This window comes from Rhineura floridana, chromosome 2 (assembly GCF_030035675.1).
Source record: "Rhineura floridana isolate rRhiFlo1 chromosome 2, rRhiFlo1.hap2, whole genome shotgun sequence".
Taxonomy (NCBI): domain Eukaryota; kingdom Metazoa; phylum Chordata; class Lepidosauria; order Squamata; family Rhineuridae; genus Rhineura; species Rhineura floridana.
Window position 1 is genome coordinate 1,547,532 of NC_084481.1, and position 26,025 is coordinate 1,573,556.

Consider the following 26,025-nt stretch of genomic DNA (forward strand, 5'->3'; position numbering starts at 1 on the left):
ATGGCCTGAGTGGGTATAAGGCAGATTCGTTAAAAATGGAAAGAGACCCCAGGGCCACAGTGACTCCAAAATTTATTTATGTATTCTATTTACAACATTTATTTACTCATTTATGTAAAAAATCTCAAAGTGGTTTACAGAAGGAATTAAAACAATAATTATTGGCAAAAAAGACAGGTATTTAAAAACATTCAAAATAATAAAATAAACAATGAATTAAAAACAGATAAAAACATAAAAGCTACTACATGACAAAAATGTTTTTAGCAGGTGCCGAAAAAAGTACAATGAAGGTGTCTACCTAATGTCAATAGGCAAGGAGTTCCAAAGTGTAGGTGCTGCCACACTAAAGGACTGATTTCTTATAAGAGGAGAACAATGACTATGTGGCACCCATATCATGGAAAACACACCTTGAACTTTGCCTGGCAGCAAACTGGCACCCAGTGCAGATTTCAAAGCACAGGTATTATGTGCTGATAGAATCTCACTCTTGTCAGCAATCGTGCCACAGCATTCTGCACTAACTTCAGCCCCCGGGTCACGTTGTACTGCATGGAGATTTCTGTGACCTTGGCTGACTGGCTGCCAAGATTTTTTTAGTTTTGGTTTTTGGTTAGGAATCCTGACTGGTTGTGGGATGCTGAGTTTTCTGACTTAATCATAGGAATCTTGTTGTGATTGGTATGGTATTACATTTAGGAAATCATCAAGGTCTTTTCTTTTCTTTCTCTTTTTGCATTTCTTTTACCTTGAACCTCACTCCCTTACATCCACAGAAACAACAACAGTGGTTCCATGTGCTCAGCTCAACCCTCTTAAACCCACTGATGATGCACCTTGTTGGTTGCATGATGGTTTGTTTCTTGTTCAATAGTGGTAAAAGAGAATTCACATACTAGGAAGTGTGGCTGAAACTGTTGTTCCCAAGCTGCTGCCTATGAATATAGACAAAACCATGTGTGCTTTCTCTCTGTCAATTATTACTCACTGGAGTTGGGTTAGCTGTCCAAGTGAGTTTACAGCAGCCCACAGGGTGGGCAGAAAAGGGTAGAGAATCTTCTTACTCTTACTAATTTCTCAAACCTTTTTCTGAAGTTAAGGGTCAAATCTATAAACCATATTAAAAGATAGGGGCAGGGCATTCCAGACAGGGGGTTGTCAACCCTGCTTGGATATGGATATCTTTGCAGAGGATCCCTAGTCAAGCTTTACCAACATCACAATCCAAACCATATCTACTCAGAAGTAAGTCCTGTTGAGTTCAATGGGGCTTAGTCCCTTGGTGTGTTTAGAATTGAAGCCTTCAGGGACATCCATTTTTACTTCTAAGTGCTCGAATCTAACATCTCCACAACACTAGACTCCTTTCTTCCTGCAATGGCCTTGTGGTGACTGGCCTTGCCTGAGGGCACATAAACCCTTCTTGCCAGAAGCAAGTAGGCTAGATTAAATGTTCTCTATCTAGGCTCCATTTTTAGCTAAGATTTCAATCTTAATTTCCGATCAGAGAAATGCTTTTGTTTGAATTGTATGCTCCAAGCAACTATGGTTGATGCTGAATGAATGTATCATGCTTAGTGACATCAATCGGCCCACCCCCATGACATCACTCAGGCCCGCCCCTGAAATGTCAGTGTTTGGGATGCTTCTGACCTGGCAATCCTACACCCTAAGGTATTATTGTTTGGGTATTTGTAGGTTCATGGGTGAGGGGCAGACATATGTGTAAAGAAAGCCCAAGAAATCAGGATAACCACTCCGTTCTTGACGAAAAACCTCTCTGTACAGAGTCACAGGCAGACCTTGGCTTGTACTTGTCCAAGCCAGCAAGGAACTCCAAAAACTGTCTCAAGCATGTAGTTGCAGTTCTCCTTTGCCCTTGAAGGTCTTCCTTAGCCCTTTAGCAGAACTCTGTCCTGGTTTTGGTAGGTTTTTACAGCAACAATTCGCTGTCAGTTCTCTCTGTTGAGAAATATACCACAGGACAGGCCCCAACTCTTCCTCATCCTTGCTACCAACCAATGAAGCTGTTTCAGAGGGTTTCTGGATGGTCTAAGCTCACCATCACAGACCAGGCTTATGATTGGTATAGTTTCGGCAGTTTTTTAAAGTATGGAAACTCAGTGCATTCTGCCCTTATACCAATTGTGTCCATACTGTTCCTTTCACTCCCTTGCCTGAGTGGCAGCGCAGCAGCAAAAGAAATAGGTGCCGGAACTCATTTCTGCCTAATTCCACCACACACACAAAAGGCCTGCTCCCATTTGACATTGGGCTGAAAAGGACGGTCAGGATCTTTAAGGAGATCATAAGAATATAAGAAGAGCCTGCTGGATCAGGCCAGTGGCCCATCTAGTCCAGCATCCTGTTCTCACAGTGGCCAACCAGGTGCCTGGGGGAAGCCCGCAAGCAGGACCCGAGTGCAAGAACACTCTCCCCTCCTGAGGCTTCCGGCAACTGGTTTTCAGAAGCATGCTGCCTCTGACTAGGGTGGCAGAGCACAGCCATCACGGCTAGTAGCCATTGATAGCCCTGTCCTCCATGAATTTGTCTAATCTTCTTTTAAAGCCATCCAAGCTGGTGGCCATGACTGCATCTTGTGGGAGCAAATTCCATAGTTTAACTATGCGCTGAGTAAAGAAGTACTTCCTTTTGTCTGTCCTGAATCTTCCAACATTCAGCTTCTTTGAATGTCCACGAGTTCTAGTATTTTGAGAGAGGGAGAAGAACTTTCCTCTATCCACTTTCTCAATGCCATGCATAATTTTATACACTTCTATCATGTCTCCTCTGACCCGCCTTTTCTCTAAACTAAAAAGCCCCAAATGCTGCAACCTTTCCTCGTAAGGGAGTCGCTCCATCCCCTTGATCATTCTGGTTGCCCTCTTCTGAACCTTTTCCAACTCTATAATATCCTTTTTGAGATGAGGTGACCAGAACTGTACGCAGTATTCCAAATGCGGCCGCACCATAGGGATAGCATGGTTTCAAAACATGTGAAGGAAGCTGCTTGTGGGTGACTAATTATTGCAAAGTCAGTGCAGTAGGGCTTTGTTTTGCTTTTCACTAGCCTTTAGCACCATGGTGCCAAGCAAAAAACACAACAAGCATTAACCCAGTGTAGATGGGGATGCTTCAAAATTATTCTCAAATGAAGAATGACAAAGGAGCCCCTAGATTTGGGATAGCCAATGTGGCACACTGCAGATGATGTTGGACTATAACTCCCATCAGCCCCAGCCAGCATGGTCAATGTCCAAAACATCTGGAGGGCACCACATCAGCCACCGCTGCTCTAGAATTAATGGATTTGCTATATTGATATCTTTGTGTTTTTTGCTTCAGGGAAGATCCTTACAGAGAGACAATTTTCTGCAGCAAACAGCTCTGCTTCTCTTTTGTTTGCTTCATCTCTCTGCCTTTGTTTTTGAACTGCTAAACTTCACTACTACCAGCTCACTGCATCCACTGACATATTGTGCCTCAATATCATAGTGCAAGGACCCTTCTATCTTGCTTTTACTGGCACTTCTACAAGCCCTGATCAAGGGAGAGCTCTTAATTCTGAACTCTGGGCCTTCTATCAACTTGTGTAGACTCTCATCTCTACTCCATGCGCCTACATTATGTTTACATTGTTTAAGGGTAAGGGTGGGAAACTGAATCTGGCCAATGGGCCAGATTGCTACCTTCCCCACACCCCGCAGGCCAAGTTTGACAGGTCGGGGGTGTGCCCACCTGTCACAATGATGTCAAGAGACCTTTTTTGCCTGCAGAGGTCTTGGCAAACAGTCCACAAGATAGCACTTTGAAAGGAGCTGATTGTCAGGTCTTCAGAAGTTCCTTTCAAAGCACACTGCTTTGCAAAGGGCTTTGCAGGCACCTCCAAACCCCTTTTTGGCTGAGTCAGGTCTTATCAGTCCTACACTCAATGTCATGTATGTCAGGTGTAGGGCAAATGGGCATGACTGAAATGCCTCCCCATCCTTGCTTTAGAGGGAGGAAAACAGATTGCTGCCATTTTAATTGCCCAACTGCACATCTATGTGTTATGTCTGGCAGGAGGATACTTTAAATCAGCCAGCTAGGATTCCTCATATCTTTTACATTATATTCTATGGAAAAATATTTTCTAGCACAGAGAGAGAAGATTTAATCTTTGACAGCAATTTACTCTAATTCAATCAATACTTCTGCAGTTATTGGAGAAGGTGTGCAGTATAAACAGTCTGAAACAGTCCCAGCCTTTGAAATTGCAAATATCTAATGTACTGAATGTTAAGTAATGAAAATGGTATCCTGTTGTCCCTAGCTCAGAGGTTTCCTTTATGTTAATTGTGTATCATCATCTTGCATGCTTTGTGCTTCCAAAGTATTCTTGCTTCCATAGCAAGGAGCATAATTTAGCCAAAGTCAATCACTTTTAAATCCCTCTGATTTGCATACCCTTCTCTCTCACCAAAATCAATGGTGCTTAGAAGTGGTTAGCTTTGTGTGTATTGTGCCCTTGTTTAGTTCTCAAGGAAGGAAAACACAGTTTGCTTAATTCAGAGGAAATAAAATTTCTAACTTCCAAGAATTCCCCTGGGGTACATAGTACAGCATGTAACAGAAATACAGAAATATCTCTACAGATTTTGCACTTGGCAAAGATTATTGCCAGGTGTTTTTAAACAAATCTGCAACATTAACCAAAACATTCCAGAGATACGAACATTGCCAGTACTTCCAGCTTATTCTTCTATGATAACAATTTTAGTTTCTCTCTGTTTAATATTTTAACGTTTAATATTTTCATTTACTGAGACAATTTCCACCCAGAAATGCTAACAGGATATTCAAAATGCTAAGCAACAAATTTCAAATGGAGTCAAAATAGCATTAATACAAAATAATTTTTTAGAAGAAATGGACAGTAAGATTCTCACTATATGACAAAGGGTAAGAGATGGCTGGAACTAACAGAAAAACATTGTTTACTGTAACTGTAGTTCTTTAAATCTGCATACACGTTATTATCTGTTAATAATAATAATAATAATAACAACAACTACTACTACAACAACAATAATAATAATAATAAACCTGTACAGAGTCCCATTTTTAGGGAAAGGTTGTTACACAACAATTGCAAGTATTCTTGGCTGAAACAGATTACCTTGACCCATTTCAATCTGGGTTCAGGCCTATTTATAGGACTGAATAAGCCTGATGGATGACCTTTATTGAAGGACAGGGGAAGTGTGATCCTGTTATTCCTACTTGATATCTCAGTGGGTTTTGATACCATTGACCATGGTAACCTTTTGGGCCAACTTGGTGAGCTGGGTGTTGGAGGCACTGTTTTAGAGTGGTTCCGATCCTATCTCCAGGGTCAGTTTAAGAGAATAGCATTGGGTGATTGTCTTTTGGCCTCCTGGCAGTTGTGCTGTGAGGTGCCGCAGGGTACCATCTTATCCGCAGTGCTGTTTAATATCTATACGAAGCTGTTGAGAGCAGTCATTAGGAGATTTGGGGCAACGTGTCAGAGGTATGGTGAAGATACCCACCTCTGTTTCTCTGTAACATCTGAATCGGGAGAGGCTGTGGAAGCCCTGAACCAGTACCTGAATTTGGTGGTGGGGTGAATGAGGGCTGACTCTGACTCTTGATTCTGAATCCTAGCAAGATGGAGGCACTGTAGGTAGGCAGTTTCCAAGTCCAGATAACTGGTCAATTACCTGCTTTGAGTGGGGTCGTACTCCCTCTGAAAGAGCAGGTTTGTAGTCTGGGGATGATCCTGGATCCATCTTTCTCACTAGGAATGGCTAGGAGTCATTTTTATCACTGTGGCTGGAAAGACAGCAGCAACCATTTCTGCAGTGAGATAGCCTGACCACTGTCATCCATGAGCTGGTAACCTCCAGGCTGGATTGCTGTAATGCGCTCTATGTAGGGCTGCCCTTGAGCTTTGTCTGGAAGCTGCAGCTGGTGCAAAATGCTGTGGTGCAACTGCTCACTGGATATTGCCAACGTGTTACTCCGCTGCTGAAAGAATTGCACTGGCTGCCAATTAGCTACCAGGCTAAGTTCTAGGTGATAGTTTTGTGTATAAAGCCCTATACAGCTTGGGATCAGGAAACCTGAAAGATTGCCATACCCCTTCTATTCCCAGTCAATCACTGCACTCTGCAGGTGGAAGCCTCCTGCAGATACCATCTCCCCTTACATATTAGACAGGCGCTGTCTCTGTTGTCTTTTCGGTGCCTACTGAAGACCTTCCTCTTCCAACAAGCCTTTTGAGTAGACCTCTGCATCTCTATTAGAATTGTATTTGTTTTAAAGACAGTTTTGTTGTTGTTGTTGTTGATGATGATGATGATAATAATAATAATAATAATAATAATAATTTACATCCTACCCTTCCTCCGAGAAAGAGCCCAAGGCGGCAAACAAAAACACTAAAAGCACTTTAAGACATCTTAAAAACAAAATACTATAAGACATATAAATATAAAACACCTTTAAAACATCTTTAAACAACAACTTTAAAAACATATTTAAAAGCAGTTCCAGCACAGATGAAGACTGGGATAAGGTCTCTACTTAAAAGGCTTGTTGAAAGAAGAACATCTTCAGTAGGCGCCAAAAAGATAACAGAGATGGCGCCTGTCTAGTATTTAAGGGGAGGTACATGCCACAAATTCGTTGTGCTGAATGGACCTCCTGATAAGATGGTCTCTGCAGGAGACCCTTACCTGCAGAGTGCAGTGATCAACTGGGTATATAAGGGGTAAGATGATTTTTTAAATATTTTTTAAGAAGTTTTGTTTTTAAAATGTTTTTAGTGTTTTATCATTTGTTGTCCGCCACCCTGAGCTCCTTCTAGGAGGAAGGGCAGGAATTGTTGTTGTTGTTGTTGTTGTTATAGCTTCTCAAGCTATATTGTGTGCATATAGGGGTGTGACTCCTGCCTAACTGCTCTGTTCAAATCTTTGACCCACATAGGAGCTCTATACCATTCAGAACACACAAGACAGAGTAATGTCTGCAAGAGGTAAGGAGGGTCAGTTGTCTGCACAGATGACTACTCAAAGAACTACAATTACAGGTAAGCAACCTGTTCTTTATGGTTCCTGTTCAGAACAGCAAGCTCATTAACCGGTTGGGGTAGGCACTAAGGTCGCAGACAGCCAAGAATAGCCTGTCCAAAGGAGGCATGTGACCAGGGCCTCATATCCAGCTTGTAGCAACTGACAAAGGTTGAGGACCACAACCACACTGTCGTGTGGGAGAGATCTGGCAATGGAACTCCACAGAGCAAAACAGTGGAAGCTACAACAGTCCTTGTGATGCTCAATTCCTATTCCAGCACAGGGTAATTTGCCAGTTCATACCATAGGTGAATAGTTGAGTACCCACACAGTCAACAAAATACTGGTTGATCCTGCTTTGCCCCTCCATAGTAAATGAACAGTTGCTGACTTTTGTGGAAGTCCCAAGGACCAGCAGACATCCAAGGTATATAGTGATTTGTTCAGTTATAATTCCAGATTTGAGAAAAAACATCAGACTTGTTGAGGTGAAATGGAGAAATGGACCTTAGAGATGAAGGAGACATCAAGTTTAAGCACAACTCTATCTCTATGTAGCGCCCAGCATGGCAGATTGACACTCAAAACATAGTTCACTCACTCTCCGAGCTGAAGTTACTGCACTTAAGAATGCCATCTACCTTTAATGATAAAAGGCTTAGCTCACATAGCACCATGGGTTCTAAGCAGGGGCCACAAGAGTTGCTATATAGGTTTTAGGTGGTGATAGGATGGGGGAAGGTTTAAAAGGCCCTTAAGTTTTAACAACCAGATACAAAAACACTGAAATGCTGTTGATCAGAATGGTGGGCAGAAACAGCCTGACGATGCCCAGCCACGTGCTCCCTTAATCCCTGTCCCCCTTCACTTATTAAATCTAGCAGAGGAGGTCTGACTGGTTGTGTCTGGAGTGTGGTTAATGCTTCAATGCATGAGGGTGTGGTCCCCATCTCCTCAAAACGGGGGCAGAACAACCACTCCTAAAGAAGCCATTCCTGGACCCTTTGGTCTGAACTAACAACCAAACAGTCACAAATACACCCTTCCTAGTGAAGCTGGTGGAGAGGGTTGTGGTGGGGCAACTGCAGGCATTCTTGGATGATATCGATTGCAATCTGGGTTCAGGCATGTTCATGGGATAAAATTTGCCCTGACCTTTATCTAGAACAAGGCAAGAGGTGTGACTTTGCTCCTTCTTCTCAATCTCTCTGTGGCTTTTGATATCATTGACCATGTTATCTTCCTGGACCAGCTCTGTGTGATATGGATTGAGAGCACTGTGTTAAAATGTTTCTGATCCTACCTACAGGGCTGAGTTCCCATACTGAAATTGCTTTTTTGGCCCCTTGGGAGTTATGCCATAGAGCGCTGTGCTGTTTCCCCCCCAATGGTATTTAACAACTTAGGTCCAGGATACCTTAGGGACCACCTGAACCCTTATATCCTAGCTCGACTACTGAGATCATCTGCAGGAGCATTGTTGGTCATCCCGAGATGGCAAGGCTCATTTGGCAACAACAAGAAATACAGCCATCAGTGTCATCGGCCCAGTCCTGTGGAATGCTCTGCCAATAGAGATGCAGCAGATGCTGAAAAGTTTTCTGTCACCAAGCACATGCAGGCAATTGAGAAGATATCTTTCTGCAATAGTTAATGATTTCCAATTTAAAAATTTTATATGGTTTTATTCTATATTGATAAATGTTGTAAACTGCTTTGATTTTTTTTAATGACTAGATACATAATTTTTTATTACAAATAAATACATTTCTGTGTGAAGCCATTGGGAGTGGTCATTAGGAGATTTAGGGCAAGGTGCCATCTGTTCTATTTCTCCATAACATCTTAATTAGGAGAGGCCGTATACGTATAGACCCTGAAGCAATGCCTGGATGCAGTGGTGAGCTAAATTAGGAAAAATAAACTGAACTTGAATCCTAGATGGAGGCTCTGCGGCTGAGTGGTTTCCACATCTGAGAAATTGGCTAATTGTCTGCCTTGGATGGAGTTGCAGTCCCTATGCTGCAGCACATTTACTAACAGGAGTGAGAGCATTTTGGCATATTACACCTTTGCTAACAGATCTGCACTGGCAGATGGTTTGTTACCAAGTCAAGTTCAAAATGGTACTATTAGCATATAAAATCCTCAACAGCTTGGGACCAGTTTACTTGAAGGATCAGCTCAAACCATACATGTTCCCTCAAGCACTTCAATCTGTGCAGCTTTTACAAGTACCATATAATGTTTGTTCTGCATCTGTGAAGAGCCAATCTTTTTATGTGGCAGCACCTATGATTTTAGAGCTTTCTATTGATTAACATTAGACAGGCACCCTTCCTTATATCGCTTAAGACACTGGCTAGCAACTTTTATTCCAGCAATCCTACCCAGACATGTGATTTAATTATGTATGCTTGTTTATAACATTTTACTGACGTTATATGTGAATCACTGTTATGTTATTTCATATAAACAGCTTAGATTCTTTTGAATAACAGTTTATAATTTTTTATAAAACAAACGAATAGTAAGATCCACATATTAGTATCCACACAAGGCACTTCTGTAGGAGTCAGAAGCGTAGTCGTGCAGGGTCTTATTCTGCCTATCTTTTTGGGAGCAGGGTCCCAATGTCTCTAGCAACCTACAAACTAATCAGCATGAAAAGGGAGTGTGTTAGTCACTGGGAAGAATCTTCTAACATGCTTCCTTGTCCTTTCTTGCTGATTGGAGCTGATCAGAGTGAAAAGAGGTGAGTCAGCCACTGAGAAGACTCTTTTTAGTAGCTAACACTCCCCTTTCATGCCGATTGGCTCCTAGAGATGTCCGTTGTTGTAGGAGAAGGCATTAGCAACAATCTCATTCTGAATCCAGGAGCAAAAAAGATTGTGTGTGTGGCTGTGACTATCATGAAGGGTCCTGTGCTTCTGAATTTGCCACTACACTAGTGGTAGGAGTTGTGCAACATAAAGGACAGAATATTTTTCTTAGTCCTTTCTACACTGAGTAGACAGTTCTTAACTAAAACAATATTTTGTGTTTCTCCTAGAGTTTAAGAAGATTTTACTTTTGGGCAGAGCAGCCCAAATGCCGTGGGGCCAGCAGGGGAGGAGTCGGCGAAAAGCCCTGTGGGATCCTCCTCCTTCCCGGGAGCCACCGGCCTGGCTGAATGCTGGCTCCATTGGGAGCTGGCCAGGAAGGGCTGGCTCCCACAAACAGGGCTCCCCATAGGCCTCCATGGCAATGTTTTTACTGCAATGGCCTTTGGGCCAGCAGAGTTTCCCAGTGGATCAGGACCTGAGAGAGGGCTCTGAATGCAAGGGGGATCTCGCACAAGTGCCACTCCACGGCTCTGCCCCCTCCACGCCCCATTTTCAGTGCTTCCACTGTCTTTTGGTGGCCCTCCATCCACCAGGCTGGCTGTCCCTGGCAGACCCCCAGCAGCTCCTGGTTGCTGCCAGCAGATGTCGGCAGCACTGGGAGCCTGCCAGTGCAGCTGGTGGTCCACGGCATCCAACTCCCCCCAGCCTGGCAGAAAGGTAAGTTGGATTGTGCCCTAAATGAATTACAGAAGCAACTTGTATTTGAATGAATTTGTCTTCACTTTATAATTAAGCTGTTATCTGACCACTAATTCATCAATTGTGTATATTAATTCATTGTTTAAGGCTGTAAACAAATTTACACTGACTTACATCTGAGGATACATCAGTGGTCTTGTACTGTGTAAGATGATAATTTTGGGGGAATTTACATGTCTAAGAAGAGAACATTTTGTTGTATAGATAATTTTGTCAAATGAATTTGATCCTCTCAAGTATTTAGTTAAGGGTTATTTGTTATTTGTGGATGTATTCGTAGATATAATAACAGTAATATGAAAGATAAAATAAAGGAGGAAATAAATTTGTTTATTGCTCAAAACAAATAATATCCAGAACTAGTTATGGTTTGGGGAGATGTAAGGCCTTTATTTCTATGCATTCTTAAGAAAAACAAAATAAAGATAGAGAAACGGCAACATAAACACAATGGGGATCCGGAAGTAAACAAACTAATGTGGACACTACAAAAGATAAATTAAAGCTTATGGACGTCCAAATTACTGCCAAACATATAATGCATATGGTTTTTCTGTGGCTTTATGTACTTTGTTGCTACATTTTGATGGCTGTTTTTAACAATTTTGTATGCTTTTAAACTTGATCGTAAGTCAGCTCGGAGTCTGCCTGATATTGAATAGTTAAATATTCTAAACAAAGAATATTTGAACATAGATATAAAACAAGGAAATCTCTAGCATGAATACTAAACTGAGGGACTACAAAGAAACTAATTCTGACTATATAAACTATTAATGGACAGTAATTTAATGGAGCAGGAACTAGGGTGATACTGTCACCTGAGGATCAAAGACATAATTTGCAGAAGAATTTGCAAGGGTTGTAAACTTGGTGGGTCATAATATAGGACATGCTATATTCATTCATTTATCTGGAAGAGCCCTTTCCTGAACTTTTTTTTTTTCAATAATTTTTATTCAAATTTTCATAAAACATACAAGACAAAATCATAAAACATTCAAAGACAAAAAACAAAATCAAAAATAGTTAAACAAAAAGAAAAAAAGAAAAAAAAAAAACAAAAATAAAAAATAAAGAGTAAAATATTGACTTCCCATTTGTCAAAGATCAAATCAGTTATAAGTCTATAATATATAGCAATCCTGTCTCTTAAGTCATATTATAAAATCACTTTCCTCCAGTAGTTATCTTACTTAATCATCAAATCTCATAAACATTACTTTATTCTTTCCACAAAAAGTCAAAGAGAGATTTCAATTCTTTAAGAAATATATCTATCAATTTTTTTTTCCAGATAAGCATATCGATTAATCCATCTCATTACTAATTATGATAATCTTATTGTCATAACCATAGTCAAAATAAACATTTCAATTAATCCATCACATCAGAATCTGTTAGGTTCAGTAATTTCAGTAGCCATTGTTCTATTATCTCTATTAGTTCCATTTTCCATCTTCCATCTTCAGTAGTCTTGTTAAGTCCAGTAATTTCAATATCCAATCTTCCATTATCAGTATTCCATAATAATCTTGCTGTCAAAGCCATAGTCATATAGTAAGAGTCTGATGGGAATTACCTCTATCCCAAATATTTTCTTGCCATCCATTCTGAATAGGTTGCTGAAATACTGCTGTAAAATCATATCTCTGTTCTTTTTTTCAAAATACACTGGGTCATCTCTTAAAAGTTTTTCCATTGTCACATGGCTGCAGTTAATTCCATAGATTTTCTCTATATTGGGCTCCATCACATCATTCCAGTCCAAAAGATAATCCATGCCATTGATAACTTTATCTCTAGAATCTTCATTAATTTCTTCAGAGATAACATTGAGTTCCAAACAATAGATTTTATTTCTAAAGTCCATAGACTCCAAATCTTGTTCCTGTTCCACGTTTGTTCCAATCTCCGGGATCTCCTCTCTCACAGGGACCCCTATTCCAGTCTCCAGGGTCTCCTCTCTCACAGGGACCCCTGTTCCAATCTCCGGGGTCTCCTCTCTCACAGGGACCCCTTCCAGGGTCACCTCTCTCACAGGGACCCTTATATCTTTAATCTCCTGCTTCATTTTACTCAATTCAATTTTCGTTATCTCAATCTCATCCATTATTTTCTGAAACATAGTTATTTCCAGATTCTCAGCCACTTTCTTAATTGCCATTTTAAAAGAAAAATATAGGAAAACCACTTCTTATTTCAGCAACAATTGGGTTAATACTCCAGACTTGGTGACATCACAGTATAAACAGAGCAGACAGCCTTATCTCTCCAATAGTTAAGTAAACAAAATGCAGTTCCCAGGATCGAAACAATTAATGGCAATCGTCAAGAAACAGATTCGTCAAAATAAAATAGACCAAAAAGAGAGTAGTCTCAAAACAGTATAATATTTTTCAAAATAAAAATCTGGAATAGAAATCCCTCTTCTGTGTGTATCTTTAGAATGCAAATCCAGGACAGCTTTTTGCAACAAAAACAGAGATAAGCTATTAATTAGTGCGTAGCAGAGAGAAGTTACGGCTCCCCAGTGAGATGTCAAAAACCGATCAATCTGGCAAATCTCTTTTAAACAGCAACAATTTAAGTCAAGTAAAAGAAAAATATAGAAAGAAGGGTGCTTGCCTGTTAATGCGTTCTCTCTTAGAAGATAAGATGAACGTTCGCTTTAACAGATAGAGCTTGCTGTTGAAAATCCGTCCCACCTTCGTCGGCTGGACCTCGTCCCATAAATTAATGAGATCTGGTCGTCCCAACAAAAATAGGCTTTGAGGTTAATCTCTTCGTTTCTCCCTACCCGGGAGAAGTTTAATCAGTCAAAAAAAAAAGAAAAAACTGACTGATATATCTGAATAAGCTTCTTTTGAGGCAGGAGCCCGTCTCAAAAGCAGGCACAGGCTAAGTCACCCTTCCCGGAAGTCCCCTGAACTATTTTAAAAGACATTTAAGGTGTGAGTTGTTTGTGTTAAATATGTTAGAAATTAATATGATAGTTCTACAGTCTGTTATAAGCAGTTCAAAATGAGCCACGCTAGTACAGGACATAGCTGGCTGAGCACTACATAGTACTTAAATGTTCTTCACATTTGTATCCTATCTTTCCACTGGTCTCAGGGTAGCATACCTGTGTGTTGGTTACCCCAATTTATGATCATAATAACTCTATGAGGTAGACTAGGATCAGAAAGTGACTAGGCCAAAATCCTAATATAAGATGGGTCCTAAAAATAGACATCTCAGGTGTCGAAGGCCAGGTTAATGAGGTGCGTCTTCAGCATCTGCCTAAAACTGTACAGTGAAGTTGCCAGATACACTTTGGTGGAGAGGGAGTTCCATATCTCGGGGCCACCACAGAGAATGCCCTCTCCCAGGCCACCACTCCCTGAGCTTCTGAGGGTGGTGAAACTACGAAAAGGGCCCCTATTACTGATCTTAACACCCAAGAGGGTCTGTAGAGAAGGAGGTGGTCTTTCAGATATTTGGGAACTAAGTCATTTAAGGCTTTAAAACTAGTGTGAGTACCTTAAATTTGTCCCAGAAACTAACTGGCAACCAATGCAGCTGTTTTAAATTGGGTTATATGAGATCTAAAGGATACCACAGCCAGTAATCTGGGACTGCATTTTGGACCAGTTGAAGTTCCCAAGTTGTCTTCAATGGCAGCACCACATACAGCACATTGCAATAATCCAATGTAGAAGTTACCAGAGCAAGGAGTGCTTTGTCCAAAAGGGACCAAAGCTCACAAACCAGCTGGAGTTGGAAAAGGGCACTGCTAGCCACTAAGGCCACCTGAGCCTCAAGCGACAATGTTGGATCTAGGAGTACTCCCAAGCTGTGGCCTACTGAGAACTCTGGACACATAACATCTCTGTCTTTTCAGGTTTCAGCCTCAGTTTATTGGCCCACACTAGGCCATCACCACCTCCAAGCACCAGTCCAGCACCTCAACTGCCTCTCACAATACTGATGGAACAAACAGATAGAGTTGGTGTCATCTGCATGTTGATAACACCTCACTCTGAATCCCCTGATGATAAGTCCCAGCAGCTTCATAGAGGTGTTACATAGTATAGGGAATATGATGGAAACCTGCAGACCACCACAGGATACTTCCAATGGTGTCGAACACTAGCCTCCCATAATTACTTTTTTTGAAGCGACCCTGGAGGTATGAGCAGAACCACTGAAGCACAGTGCCCACAACCTCCACCTCCCTGAGATGCCCGAGAAGGATACCATGGTCAATTGTATCAAAAGCCACACAGAGATCAAGGAGAATGAGCTGGGCCTTACTCCCCCATCTCTCTCCTGACAGATGTCATCAATCAGGACAACTAAAGCAGTTTCAGTGCCATAGCCAGGCCTGAAGCCAGACTGGAATGGATCCAAGTAATCAGTTTTCTCCAAGCATGCTTGAAGCTGGAGTGCCACTACTGTAGTGTATTGGAGTGAAAAGGGACAATTTGTGGTCCCCCACAAGGAGATATTTTCAGGTAAGTTTCCAATGAGATGATAGTGTATCCTGAGCCAGAATCAACTTCCATGACACATGGAGTGCACTGGATGGTGACTGTCACCTTCACCTTCCTCACATTGACAGAGTACTGCAACCCTGGCTGGATGTGGTTAATCACCTCCTCTGCGTTGTCATATGTACAAGACTTCTGTACAGTGTGTGTGGAACTCCTTTGTGTCCTTGATGGTGTTTTCCCTCCACTACACTCCTGGAGGCGGCTGCTTCTGCTTTGGCTTGGCATACTCGCTCAGTGTGCCCACCTTTTTACAATACTGATACTGTGCACCTCTGAAACGACAGGCACAACATTCACGGGATCCGCCATAGCTCTTACATTTCACTGGAGAATCTTGTCTGGATCTCAGAGGTGCTGCAGCACCTACTCTGGCTGATGAACATTTCCACTGTAGCCTGTGGATCTCTAGAAGTTGTTGACTGGAATTTTTAGCCAGCTGGGTTTCTGAGCAGGATGAATTCCTTGCCAAACACACTTCTCGGCTGCTGGCTGCTGCTGCTTCAGTAGTCAGAGCTTCCTCTAATGCAGTCTTGAACGTGAGCTGTCCTTTTGCAAACAGACGCTTTTGCAGGCCCTCATCATGCAACCCACAGACCAGGTGATCACGCAGCATCTCCTCCAACTAGGGGAAGTTGCAGTGTTTCGCCATGCGTCTAAGTTCAGCAACATACAGTGACACACCTTCTGTTGGGCCCTGATTACGTTTGTAGAAAGGATTACGTTGTGCTTTTCAGACAGTTTTGGAGAGAAATGTCCCTGTAAAGCATTCAGGATATTCTCATAAGATATATTAGCAAGTTTTGCTGGTGCTAGGGAGGGCCTGGGCTAAGTCAAAGGTGTCCAGCCCACAGACACTGAGTAACACAGCCAAGTAAAACTCCAGCCTGGTTGCATAACTTTCCTACTTGCTGGGACATGCAGGGTTAAATTCTTCAAGATGCCTTTGGACGGCCATATTCCACAAGATACACACTGACCTGGGGTACTTTGCAGTGGTTTCCACAAGGCCCAAGCTGATGTCCTAATCCAGTCTAAAGAGAAATGTTCTCTCCCTTAAGCCTCTAATGCAGCCTTTCCCAAACAGTGTGCCTCCAGATGTTGTTGGACCACAATTCCCATCTTTCCTGACCATTGGCAATGCTGGCTGAGGCTGATGGGAGTTGTGGTCCAACAACAACTGGAGGCACACTGGTCGGGAAAGGCTGCTCTAATGCATGAAGAAAAAACACTGTGTGCCTCACAATATCCCATCCTTGTCGCCAGTGAAAAGTATCATGAAGGAAGAGGCCACACAGAGGATCTACAACAACAAGAACTTTACTAACTAATAATATGAAGAGAACAAGGCCCACAACATGGTGCTGCTTGCAAGGCAGGACTGGAAATTGAAACTGCCACAGCCTGAGGCTGACTCAGCACTTTCTGGTATGGCAAGCCAGGAGGTCCAATACACTACAACTACATTCTCCAGCACCTTGCCCCAAAAATGGTGATAGTTGTTTAAAATGTCTGGGCCCAGGGTGGTCTTCTTAAGAAGGGGATGCACAACCACCACCTTCAAAGCAGATGGTTCCTCCCCCTCCTCCAGTGAAGCATTAATCACTTCCTGGACCCACCCAGTCAATTACCTACGGCTAGTTCTAAGAAGTCAAGCTACTTGTGGACACAATGGTAGAGAAGAAGTAAGCTTTCTTTGCCACCTCCACTACCACATGGTAGACACGATGGTGCAACCTTACCTGTGTTGGGTCAGCTTCAGACCAAGATTTACGCCATCTGCACTCTAGCCACCAACTCTTCTGATTCATCACATGCAGGTCACTGAAGTACCAAGGTGACCTATGTGCTTGACAGCGACAGCACTCAGGAGCGATTGTGTTGATGACTCTAAGCATCTCATGATTCCAGTGAGACAAGAACCTTGACAGAAGCAACAGCCATGTCAGCCAGAAAATCCTCCAGACCATTCAGGAATCCATCAGATTCCATAAACTTCTGAGGGCGGACCATCTGTGTGTCCCCTACCCTTGCAGAATGGAGTTTTTATTTACCCAAACCTTACCAGTCCATGACAAGGGGTTCACGGCGAGTCTCCCAATCGACAGAACATTACCAATCCACTCTGTGGAAAAGACTAGGTTGAGGGTATGCCCAGCCACATGTGTTGGGCCATTAATGTAATGAGACAGCCCCTTAGTTGTCATGGAGGCCATGAAGTCCTGAGCAGGCCCATTTGAGGCAACCTCAGTGTGGATACTGGAAAGCCCCCAGCACCATTGTGAAAGGTTCTCTAATACCACATCTGAGATTACTTCTGCCAGCTTGGTTAGGGAGGTTATAGCACAGCGGGGTGTACGGAACACTAACAGCATCCCCATTATGTCTCTCTGGCCCAACACCACAAACAATCCTTTGAGCCCACACACAGTGTGGATTGGTCTCCTAGTGAGTAAGATGGAATTTTTATGGATCATTGCAACTTCCCCTCCCTGTCCCTCTAACTTGAAATGGTGCTGCACTGAGTACCCAGGCAGACAGAGCTGGATTAATACTGGGCCACTGAACTCATCCGTCCAGGTCTCAGTTATACATGCCAAGTTTGCCCCCTCATCCACAATCAAATTACAGATGACATATTTTATTTTGGGCAGACCTGGCATTTAATGGAGATGGCTGACTGGCATCCCCAACGTCTGAAACACAGTAGGCGAAACAGAAGGGGCAAGTGCTTTGATGTAACTACCCTCCTCCTACCCCCTGTATACCTTCACCCATATCAACCCATACCTACCATCACTAGGATGGCAGTTCCACTGCCATCCTTCCCCTGCCCCTGGCCAAGACACATACGTCCCTGACAGACCTCTAAAAACAAAGGAGTACAGCAGAGGCTGGAGGCAGGGAATATCGGAGACTCACACTCCAACTCTAACCTGGGATACAAACTCACCACTCCCCTCCAACTCTCACCCAGGAAAAGCACAGTTCCATGCTGGATTGGACTCTCACTCCAGGGGCATGAAACCAGTTTCCACCAACACACACCACTCCAGACCACCTCCAGCCTCTCACCGCAGGAGTGGTCTAGAGAAAACCAAGACAATTCCCTCGGAGGAAAAAAACAAAGAATCAACCACACATAAAAATTTGTCCTATAAGACTAAAAAAGTTAAAGCTTTTCTGGATAGGTAAGACATATTTTACCAAGGCTCTTTCTCCTCCTTAAATGAGGAAACTAAATGTTATTCAAGGTATGTTAAATCAGTTCATTTGAAATAAAAACACCAAGAATCAAACCAAAAACGTAGAGAGGGTGACTTAACGGTTCCCAATCTAACTGGAGCATCATCATGCTAAAATATGGACGACCATGTGTACAATAATTTCTTTTTTAACACAGAATAGTGTTTCTATAACCTTGAAATAATATAATTTGATGGACAGAGCTAAAAAGAAGTAAGAAGCCCAATTTAATTAGAAAACATAGAACATGTTTGAAAATAATATAAAAATAAATATAAATTAAATATTAAAAAGACAGGGTCAATTGCTAAGACAGGGAACCCTTTCCCACTAGAGGTTAGACAGGCACGATCCTTGCTGTTAAAACCATTTTATTTCAGGAGGCCATTCTCAGGAATGCTTATCTGATGTTTTAAATATTCTGCTGTGTTTTGTTTAATTTTTTTGATATATTAAATTTCTGAGGTTTTAAATTTTTGAGGTATATGTTTTAAATTTTTATATTTTATTTTTTCATTCTTTGTAAGCCACTTTTAACCTAGATGGTGAAAAGCAGGATATATTTTTTTAAATAAATAAATATTTTCCTTTATATATTACCATGATTCTATTTTAACCCAGATGGTGTCTGACCTCAGGAGCTGAGCTCTTGTAAGATTTTGTGATTTATGCATGCGTATCTTTGGCAGAACAATCCAAACTATAGGAAGCCAGCATAAGTCCAAAAGTAAGGTGGAGTACATTATCTCTATCCCAAACTCCTTTCAGGAGTGGGCCTACTGCCAGCTTCACTGGCCTCTGAGCCTGGTGGAAGGAAAGCAAGCCTTTAAAAGAGAGTTTGACTAACACCACCCTTTTTGCCACTGTAACTCCTGCTGAGTTGCCAGGTCATGGGACCAAACTGAAAGGAGTCTTGAATAGAGGCCCCATCCCACCCTCGCGACACCCTTTGTGAACAAATGCCAATTCACTTCAAGGAATTCCATTCCTGAATACTAAGTGAACCTACAAAAATGGAGGTTGTTTCTGTACCTGTGTCTATTTGGGGCAGAAATCCCCAACATCCCTAGTCTAGATAATCAGTATCCTCCAAGGATGTTCGCTTGTGCTGCCATGATCGTGTCAATCACCTGCTCAAAAAGGGATTGTTAGCAACTAGACGGTATTGTCTAAAACCACAGGGTGCAAGTTGGCTTTTTTCAGGAGTGGTCACACTACTGGTTCCTTAAGAGAAGCAGCCACTACTGCCCTGCATAAAGTTGCATTCACCATACTCCTAAACCCATCTGGTCAACTGATCCTCCCAGTTTTAATCAGCCAAAAAGGTCAAGGGTCCAGAAGGTATATGGTCAGCCCAGAGCTTGGAAAAGTTACTTATTTGAACTACAACTCCCATCAGGCCAATCCAGTGGCCATGCTGGCTGGGGCTGATGGGAGTTGTAGTTTAAAAAAGTAACATTTCCAAGCTCTGGGTCAGCCGCATTACTGCGAGCACCTTGTCCACATCATCAGACTCTGTCAACTGAAAGTGCTCCCACAAAACAGAACTAGGTGTAGCACTGGAAACTGCAACTGGATTTGCCCAAAACAGCAACAACATCTCCAAGTGATTTTATCCTCCAAATGACTCACAAAAGAGTCTTATCAGGCCACCAAGGGCTCCAGAGGTGTATTAGCAATCCAAGGACAAAAAGCTCTGCTAGATGGCTACTTGAGGATGCAATCCAGGTAGCGAAATAGCTTTCTTCGCTACCTTTACCACCACACAATAAGTTGATAATGTGCTATAACGGATGCCTGATTGGCTTCACAGGACAATTTCCACCACTTGCACTCTAGCCTTCATCTGGCCTGCTTCATCATCTGAAGTTCCTGCAAATATCAAGAAGCAAAACTGACTCTACAGTGCTGGAGAAGGCACTTGGAAGCTATCATATCGATGGCCTGCCTTATTTCATTGTTCCACAGAAAGACCTAAACCTCGACAGGATCACCAGCTTTATCCACTGGAAAATTCCTCAGAGCATTCAGGAAACCCTTGTCATTACAGTACAAATAAAATGGACCCCCCCCCATCCTTTCAGAAGGGGATTGACACATCCAAGTCCAATGCTCACTAAGAAGTAGTCCTACCATGACAACAGGGTTACACAACACATTGTATTCAGACCACACCCTTCATCATCTGGTACAAAGACCAAATCAAGAGTATGTTGTCCTCTGTGTGCTGGTGCTGTATACCAAGGCAAGCAAAGCTGAGTCAGATACACTTCGCCCAGGTTGCCCACCAGATGCCCACCAGATCGGTTCCCTCATCCCTGATCAAACTGTGGATGAATGAGATCTTATTGTCAACTGACCCTGCATTTAACAACAGTACCACCAGCCTAGGGGACACAGTACCAGAGCAAACAGGTATCTGTTGTCAGCTCTACACTGCGTCAGCAGTGCTGGTGGGGGGCTGGAAATTCCTGGGTGGTTGGCAGGGAAGCAAAGTCCTTAGCCGGCAGTCTGGTCATAAATCTGCCAGGTCTAGGAGGAGGGGAGCTGATAAGGGCCAGGCTTGTCCGAAGCGTACTTCCCGAGTCAGGAGTCCAGAAGTGAGGTCAGTAGAGGTCCGGGATCAAGTGCCAAGGGGTCAGTCCGAAAGAGGGTGCCAGGAAACTAGGAACACACAAGCCACGCCTGACGTTGCAGTCAGCAACCAGCTGCAGCCAAGGTGTGCCTTATAAAGAGCAAGGTTGACAGCAGGTGTGAGCCCTCAGCGTTTGGGCCTTAAGGAGACAGGCCTGCCTCTCTTCTGCCTGACCTTCTGCTGTCTACGTTCTGCAGGTGAGGGGGGAGTATCCTGTTCACTGTCTGTGTCTGGCTGCAGGGACTCTGCTGTATCTGGGGTGCTCTGCAGCTGAGGGGGAGAAGGAGCTGGATTCTCAGGAGGCTCCTACATGTCTCCTTCTGAGTCTGCTGCTCCTGGGTCTGCTGCTGTTACTCCCGAGTCGTCCTCATCTGAGGAGTCCTCTGACGGGGCCATGACATCTGTAAGCCCAGAGACAGGCTGGACAGGAGAACAGCATGCAAGCCACTGTAACCCCGCCTCCCACAATGACCTGCCCCTACATTCTTGCCATATTTTCCTCTGCTCAATATCACTGAAATGAGGACTCTGTTGCCAAAACTAAACCCACCACACATACAGTCTATCAGACTCACCCAGCAATCAAGTACATTACTATTCAATAATTCAATATTATTCAATAGTTCCAAAAAGGAAGAAAGGACCACTGAACATCAAAAACTCTAACAGTCACACCCAGTATCATTGTTAAACATGACTACCAAAAGAACAGCTAATTAAACTCAAGCACTGGTGGATGTATGACTCACATAGAAAACTACTTAAGGAGAATTTCCTTAGGCCCTATTTTCTTATGTTCTACAGTAAGATCAAAACATTTCAATTACTTTTGGTTGCCTCTGAAGTTTCCAAATGAATTTATGATGCAAGTAGTTACACAACTGTCTGGTGCACTGTTAGAAGATACTGAGAAAGGCAACCTATTCAGCAAATGCTACTAGTAAAGATTTTACATTTAAAGAAAATAAGTGTAATGTTCTGGACAAATTAGAGAGCTTGGAAGTCTGCTTCCATACCAATGTTTGTTTACTGCTTGAGAAGTTACGGTTGTTCAAGTCCATTTCCCAACATTAAAATTTGACACTCTTCAGTTGTAAAGTGCTGCTGATTTGAAAATATTATTCTAAATTAGAAAACACTGTACATTTCTCTAATTAAAACCAATGTAGATAAAGAAAGAACATTATTTTGCACTGTGTATTTTATTTTAGCAGTTCTCCAATATCGCACAGATGTACATTTCAGTTACAACACCTGAATAAAAGCAAGCGGTATTAAACAGTTCAGTCGCATTCATTGCAATGCCATTTAAATGGGATTTACTATGAGATTTACTTTTATGTAAAAATGCTGAAGATTAGACTTTTAGTATTGTTATGAAACAGTAAAACTGTGCCACAGTAAGGATGTGAGGTGAGGAATGATTTAGAATTTGATGTACTGATGGGTATTACATGACGTGCTTTTAAAAGCCTGTAGTCTACCGGAGCATAGTATACTGCTGAAATTTGAAAAACCAAATATTGGCAGTGGCCAGAATGGGCTGGAGCTGGAATTACAGGAGTGGAGTTTTGCCCATAGAACAGGATGTCTCCCCCCATCCCACCAAAAATCTGCTAGTGCTTGGGAACCCTCCAGAACCCTCCTCCACCTCCATTAACAGTCTCCTTCTGTTTATATAAGGGCTTCTGCTGTCCATGGAAGGATTTTTTTTTGTATTACATTTTTGAAATATTTTTATTATTTTTGTATTGTTTTGTTGTTTACCACCCTGGGATCCTATGGGAGGAAGGGTGGGATAAAAATCTAATTAATAATGATGATGATAATGTGCAGATTCAGCAAATCCTAACTCCTAAGTCTTGGAAAAAATTGTTTGATCCTTAGAATAAAAATGGGAGGATTCTTATGTAATACAAAAACTAGTACTCACCCGAGCTCCTTTTTCTGGGAAACATTCACATCTCCCACTGCAGTCTCTTCCTCCACATGGTCCTGTATAAGACTTTCCTCCCTGAAAAATAAGACACACATTCAGATAACAGTTAAATCACATGACCACAGCAGGAAGTAGGATGGTATGGCAAGCCTCAAGGGAAGAACATTAGACTGAAGACTTATAATTGGTGTCTCATTAAGCAGTCCTAAATTGAAGACTGTTTACTACTTAGATACATAGTGAATTAAAAACAATCCCTGGCACAAAAGTGTTTAAAGTATAAATTACTTGTTTAATATGGAAGCATTTTTCTTAAATAATAATAATAATAAAGTGCTCAGTATAAAAATGAAGTTTGGCCACAAAAAGAAAAGAAAAAGAAAAATGGAATAAATAGTATTTTGATGGCCTCTGTTGCCCCTCCATACCAAGAGTGGTTAAATATTCTAAAACCAAAGATATCACTGAAGGTTTGATCAGCCTTATAAGCAGTAAAATTATGCTGTATATGCTGATAGGAGCTACATGTGTGTTTGGAAAGAAGAGCAAGATTAATGAGAACCATCTTGCTGCAGATGGGAACAGAGGTTACCATTTATGCACAAACAACCAGAAGAATGTGAAACTGCTAGTGACGTCCGAATGCTTTTATTAGTGGGGGGGTGGGAATGGGAGCACATCTTATTAATCAAAAGTTTTTTGTTGAAACCCAGGCATTAAATCTATGCACTACACAGCAACAGATATTATATCCTTCTCCCTACAGGTTTTCAAAAACCATTTGCCCCAATATATTATTTCTTACTCAGTACACTAGCTTCCCCATGAGCCACAGACAATTCTCTTAAAATACGTTGCAAAGATTTTAAGTTTGTATTCAATTAAATTTTGTCAGACAAAACTCATAGGTCAGTAAAATGTTTACCAGTCGCCGTAAACTTCTGCATGCTTGGAAGATCTGTTGGTATATCCGTAGTTAACACAAAATTGCCACTTAGATTTTAGGTTCTAAATCACTACACAGATATGACAGCCGGGAATCAGGCTGCATATAAAGTGAAGAACAGAAAGTGATGGCTAATAATCTTTGTATATTGGAAACATGGAAGTATTGTCCATTTTGTCACAAGCAGTTGTTTTTTTAAAAAAGGGTGTTCTAACAAAAATATTTTATATGTCATAAGTAACACCAGCGTAATATAAATGAGAAAATGCATCTCAATAAGTTTTCTAACTCCTCATTCATTCTTTTACTAATACTCTTGTATTTCAATTACCATATGTCTGTAACGATACTCACACATTGCTCCCAGTTTCAAAGTAAGGCACTGCTTCAAGTGTTTCTATATCATGGACTGTTCTACATGGAGGCTACAGCCCCACTGACTAACAATCTTCTGCGCTTGAAAAGCCACGTGCCACTTCTTATGGAGGAGGGAGCAGGAAGAGTCTAGCCCCTACTGGTCCTTTCGGACGCATGTGTGTTTAGCACAATGTCTGCAAAGTGGAAGTGTGTTGTTGTATCTATGTAGGATTTCACATAATCAGGAATCCTAATTGCAACTGACAATTGTAGTGTATGACAATCCTGCAGTGTAGTCCAGTGTATGCATATTCAGTCTCTTGGCATATTGGTGTCTTCTGTTTTGTTTTTTAAGAAAATACAGTCTGAATGTGAGTGTGTGAAGATGATTATAATGGCATCTCTGGGGCGGGGGGGAATAAATTACTTCCCACCCATGGGAAGGAATGGGGGATCCTTATAGGTGGGTGGGTGGATTTTGACTGTAATAATTTGAAAGAATAGCGTTAATGTCTTTTCCCCCTTAGTGTTGCTTCTGTAATCAAGTTTGCACCCCCACCTGAAGGAAAGAAAGAAGAAAAGAACAAAAGAGCCACATGAAACAAGCAAGAAAAAGGCCACCATGGACCAACTAATTTGGGACAACTACTGCCCGATTACAGTAGGGCCCCACTTCTCGTCACCCCATTTTTTGGCATTTCGTTAATACGGTGCCAGTGCGCGATCAGCTGGAGGGGGGGCTGGAGCTCCCCACGCTCGATCACGCCGGAGGAGGGGAAGATCAGGGGTAGCGTGCTACAGCCGATCTCCTCCTCCTCTGGCGCGATCAGCGGGTGAGGTTCCAGACCCCTGCACTACAGCTGATCCGCTTTCCGGCGGTTTTCGCTTTTCAGTGAGGGTCTGGAACCTAACCTGCCGTATGAGTGGGGCCCTACTGTACACAGACACCCTTAATTAAGAGGGTTGTGGAACTACTACCACTACCCGATTGCAGATACACCCATAATCAAGAGAACTGTAGAAAAACGTTTGTCAGGACTCTTAGATGAAACTGATTGTCTTGAATCATTTCAGTGTGGGTTCAAGCCTGGTTGTGGAACTAAATCTTGGTCACCCTGATGCATGACTTTTATTGGGAGAAAGACAGGAGGAGTGTGACTCAGTTATTCTTACTTGATCTCTCAGCTGCATTTGATATCATTGACCATGCTACCCTCCTGGACAGATTCTGTGACATTGGTACTGGGGACATCGTTTTACAGCAGTTCTGACCTCAGGGTTGGTTTCAGAGAATAGCCTCCTGGCAGTAGCTCAGTGGTGAAAATCTGCCTTGCATACAGATGGTCCAAGATTCCATCCCCAACATCTCCAGGCAGGGCTGGGAAAGGCTCCTGCCTGAAACCCTGGAGAGCCACGACCCGTCAGTGTAGAAAATACTGAGCTAGATGGACCAATGGTCTGACACAGTATAAGGCAGCTCCCTGTGCTCCTGTGCTATGGGGTGCCACAGGACAAAATTGATATGAAGGTGTTGGGAGTGGTCATTATGAAATCCACAGCAAAGTGTCATCAGTATGCTGATGATGCCCAGCTCTGCTTCTCTGTAATCAGGAGACACCATGTAAGCCCTGGACCAGTGCAGTCTGGTTGGCTAGATAAGGAGCAACAAACCGAGTCTGAATCCTAGCAAGATGGAGACACTGTGGG

At 42.4% G+C, this 26,025-nt stretch overlaps 1 protein-coding gene across 2 annotated transcripts in view; it reads right to left on the reverse strand.

Annotated features, from left to right (window-relative positions):
- The window catches only part of COL4A2 (collagen type IV alpha 2 chain), a 305,291-nt gene that overhangs the window by 218,043 nt on the left and 61,223 nt on the right, over positions 1-26,025 (reverse strand). For both annotated transcript variants that reach the window (XM_061607561.1, XM_061607560.1), the window contains one exon: positions 23,010-23,090. In XM_061607561.1, the coding sequence (XP_061463545.1) occupies positions 23,010-23,090 (81 nt within the window). The remainder of the gene's footprint in view (positions 1-23,009; positions 23,091-26,025) is intronic.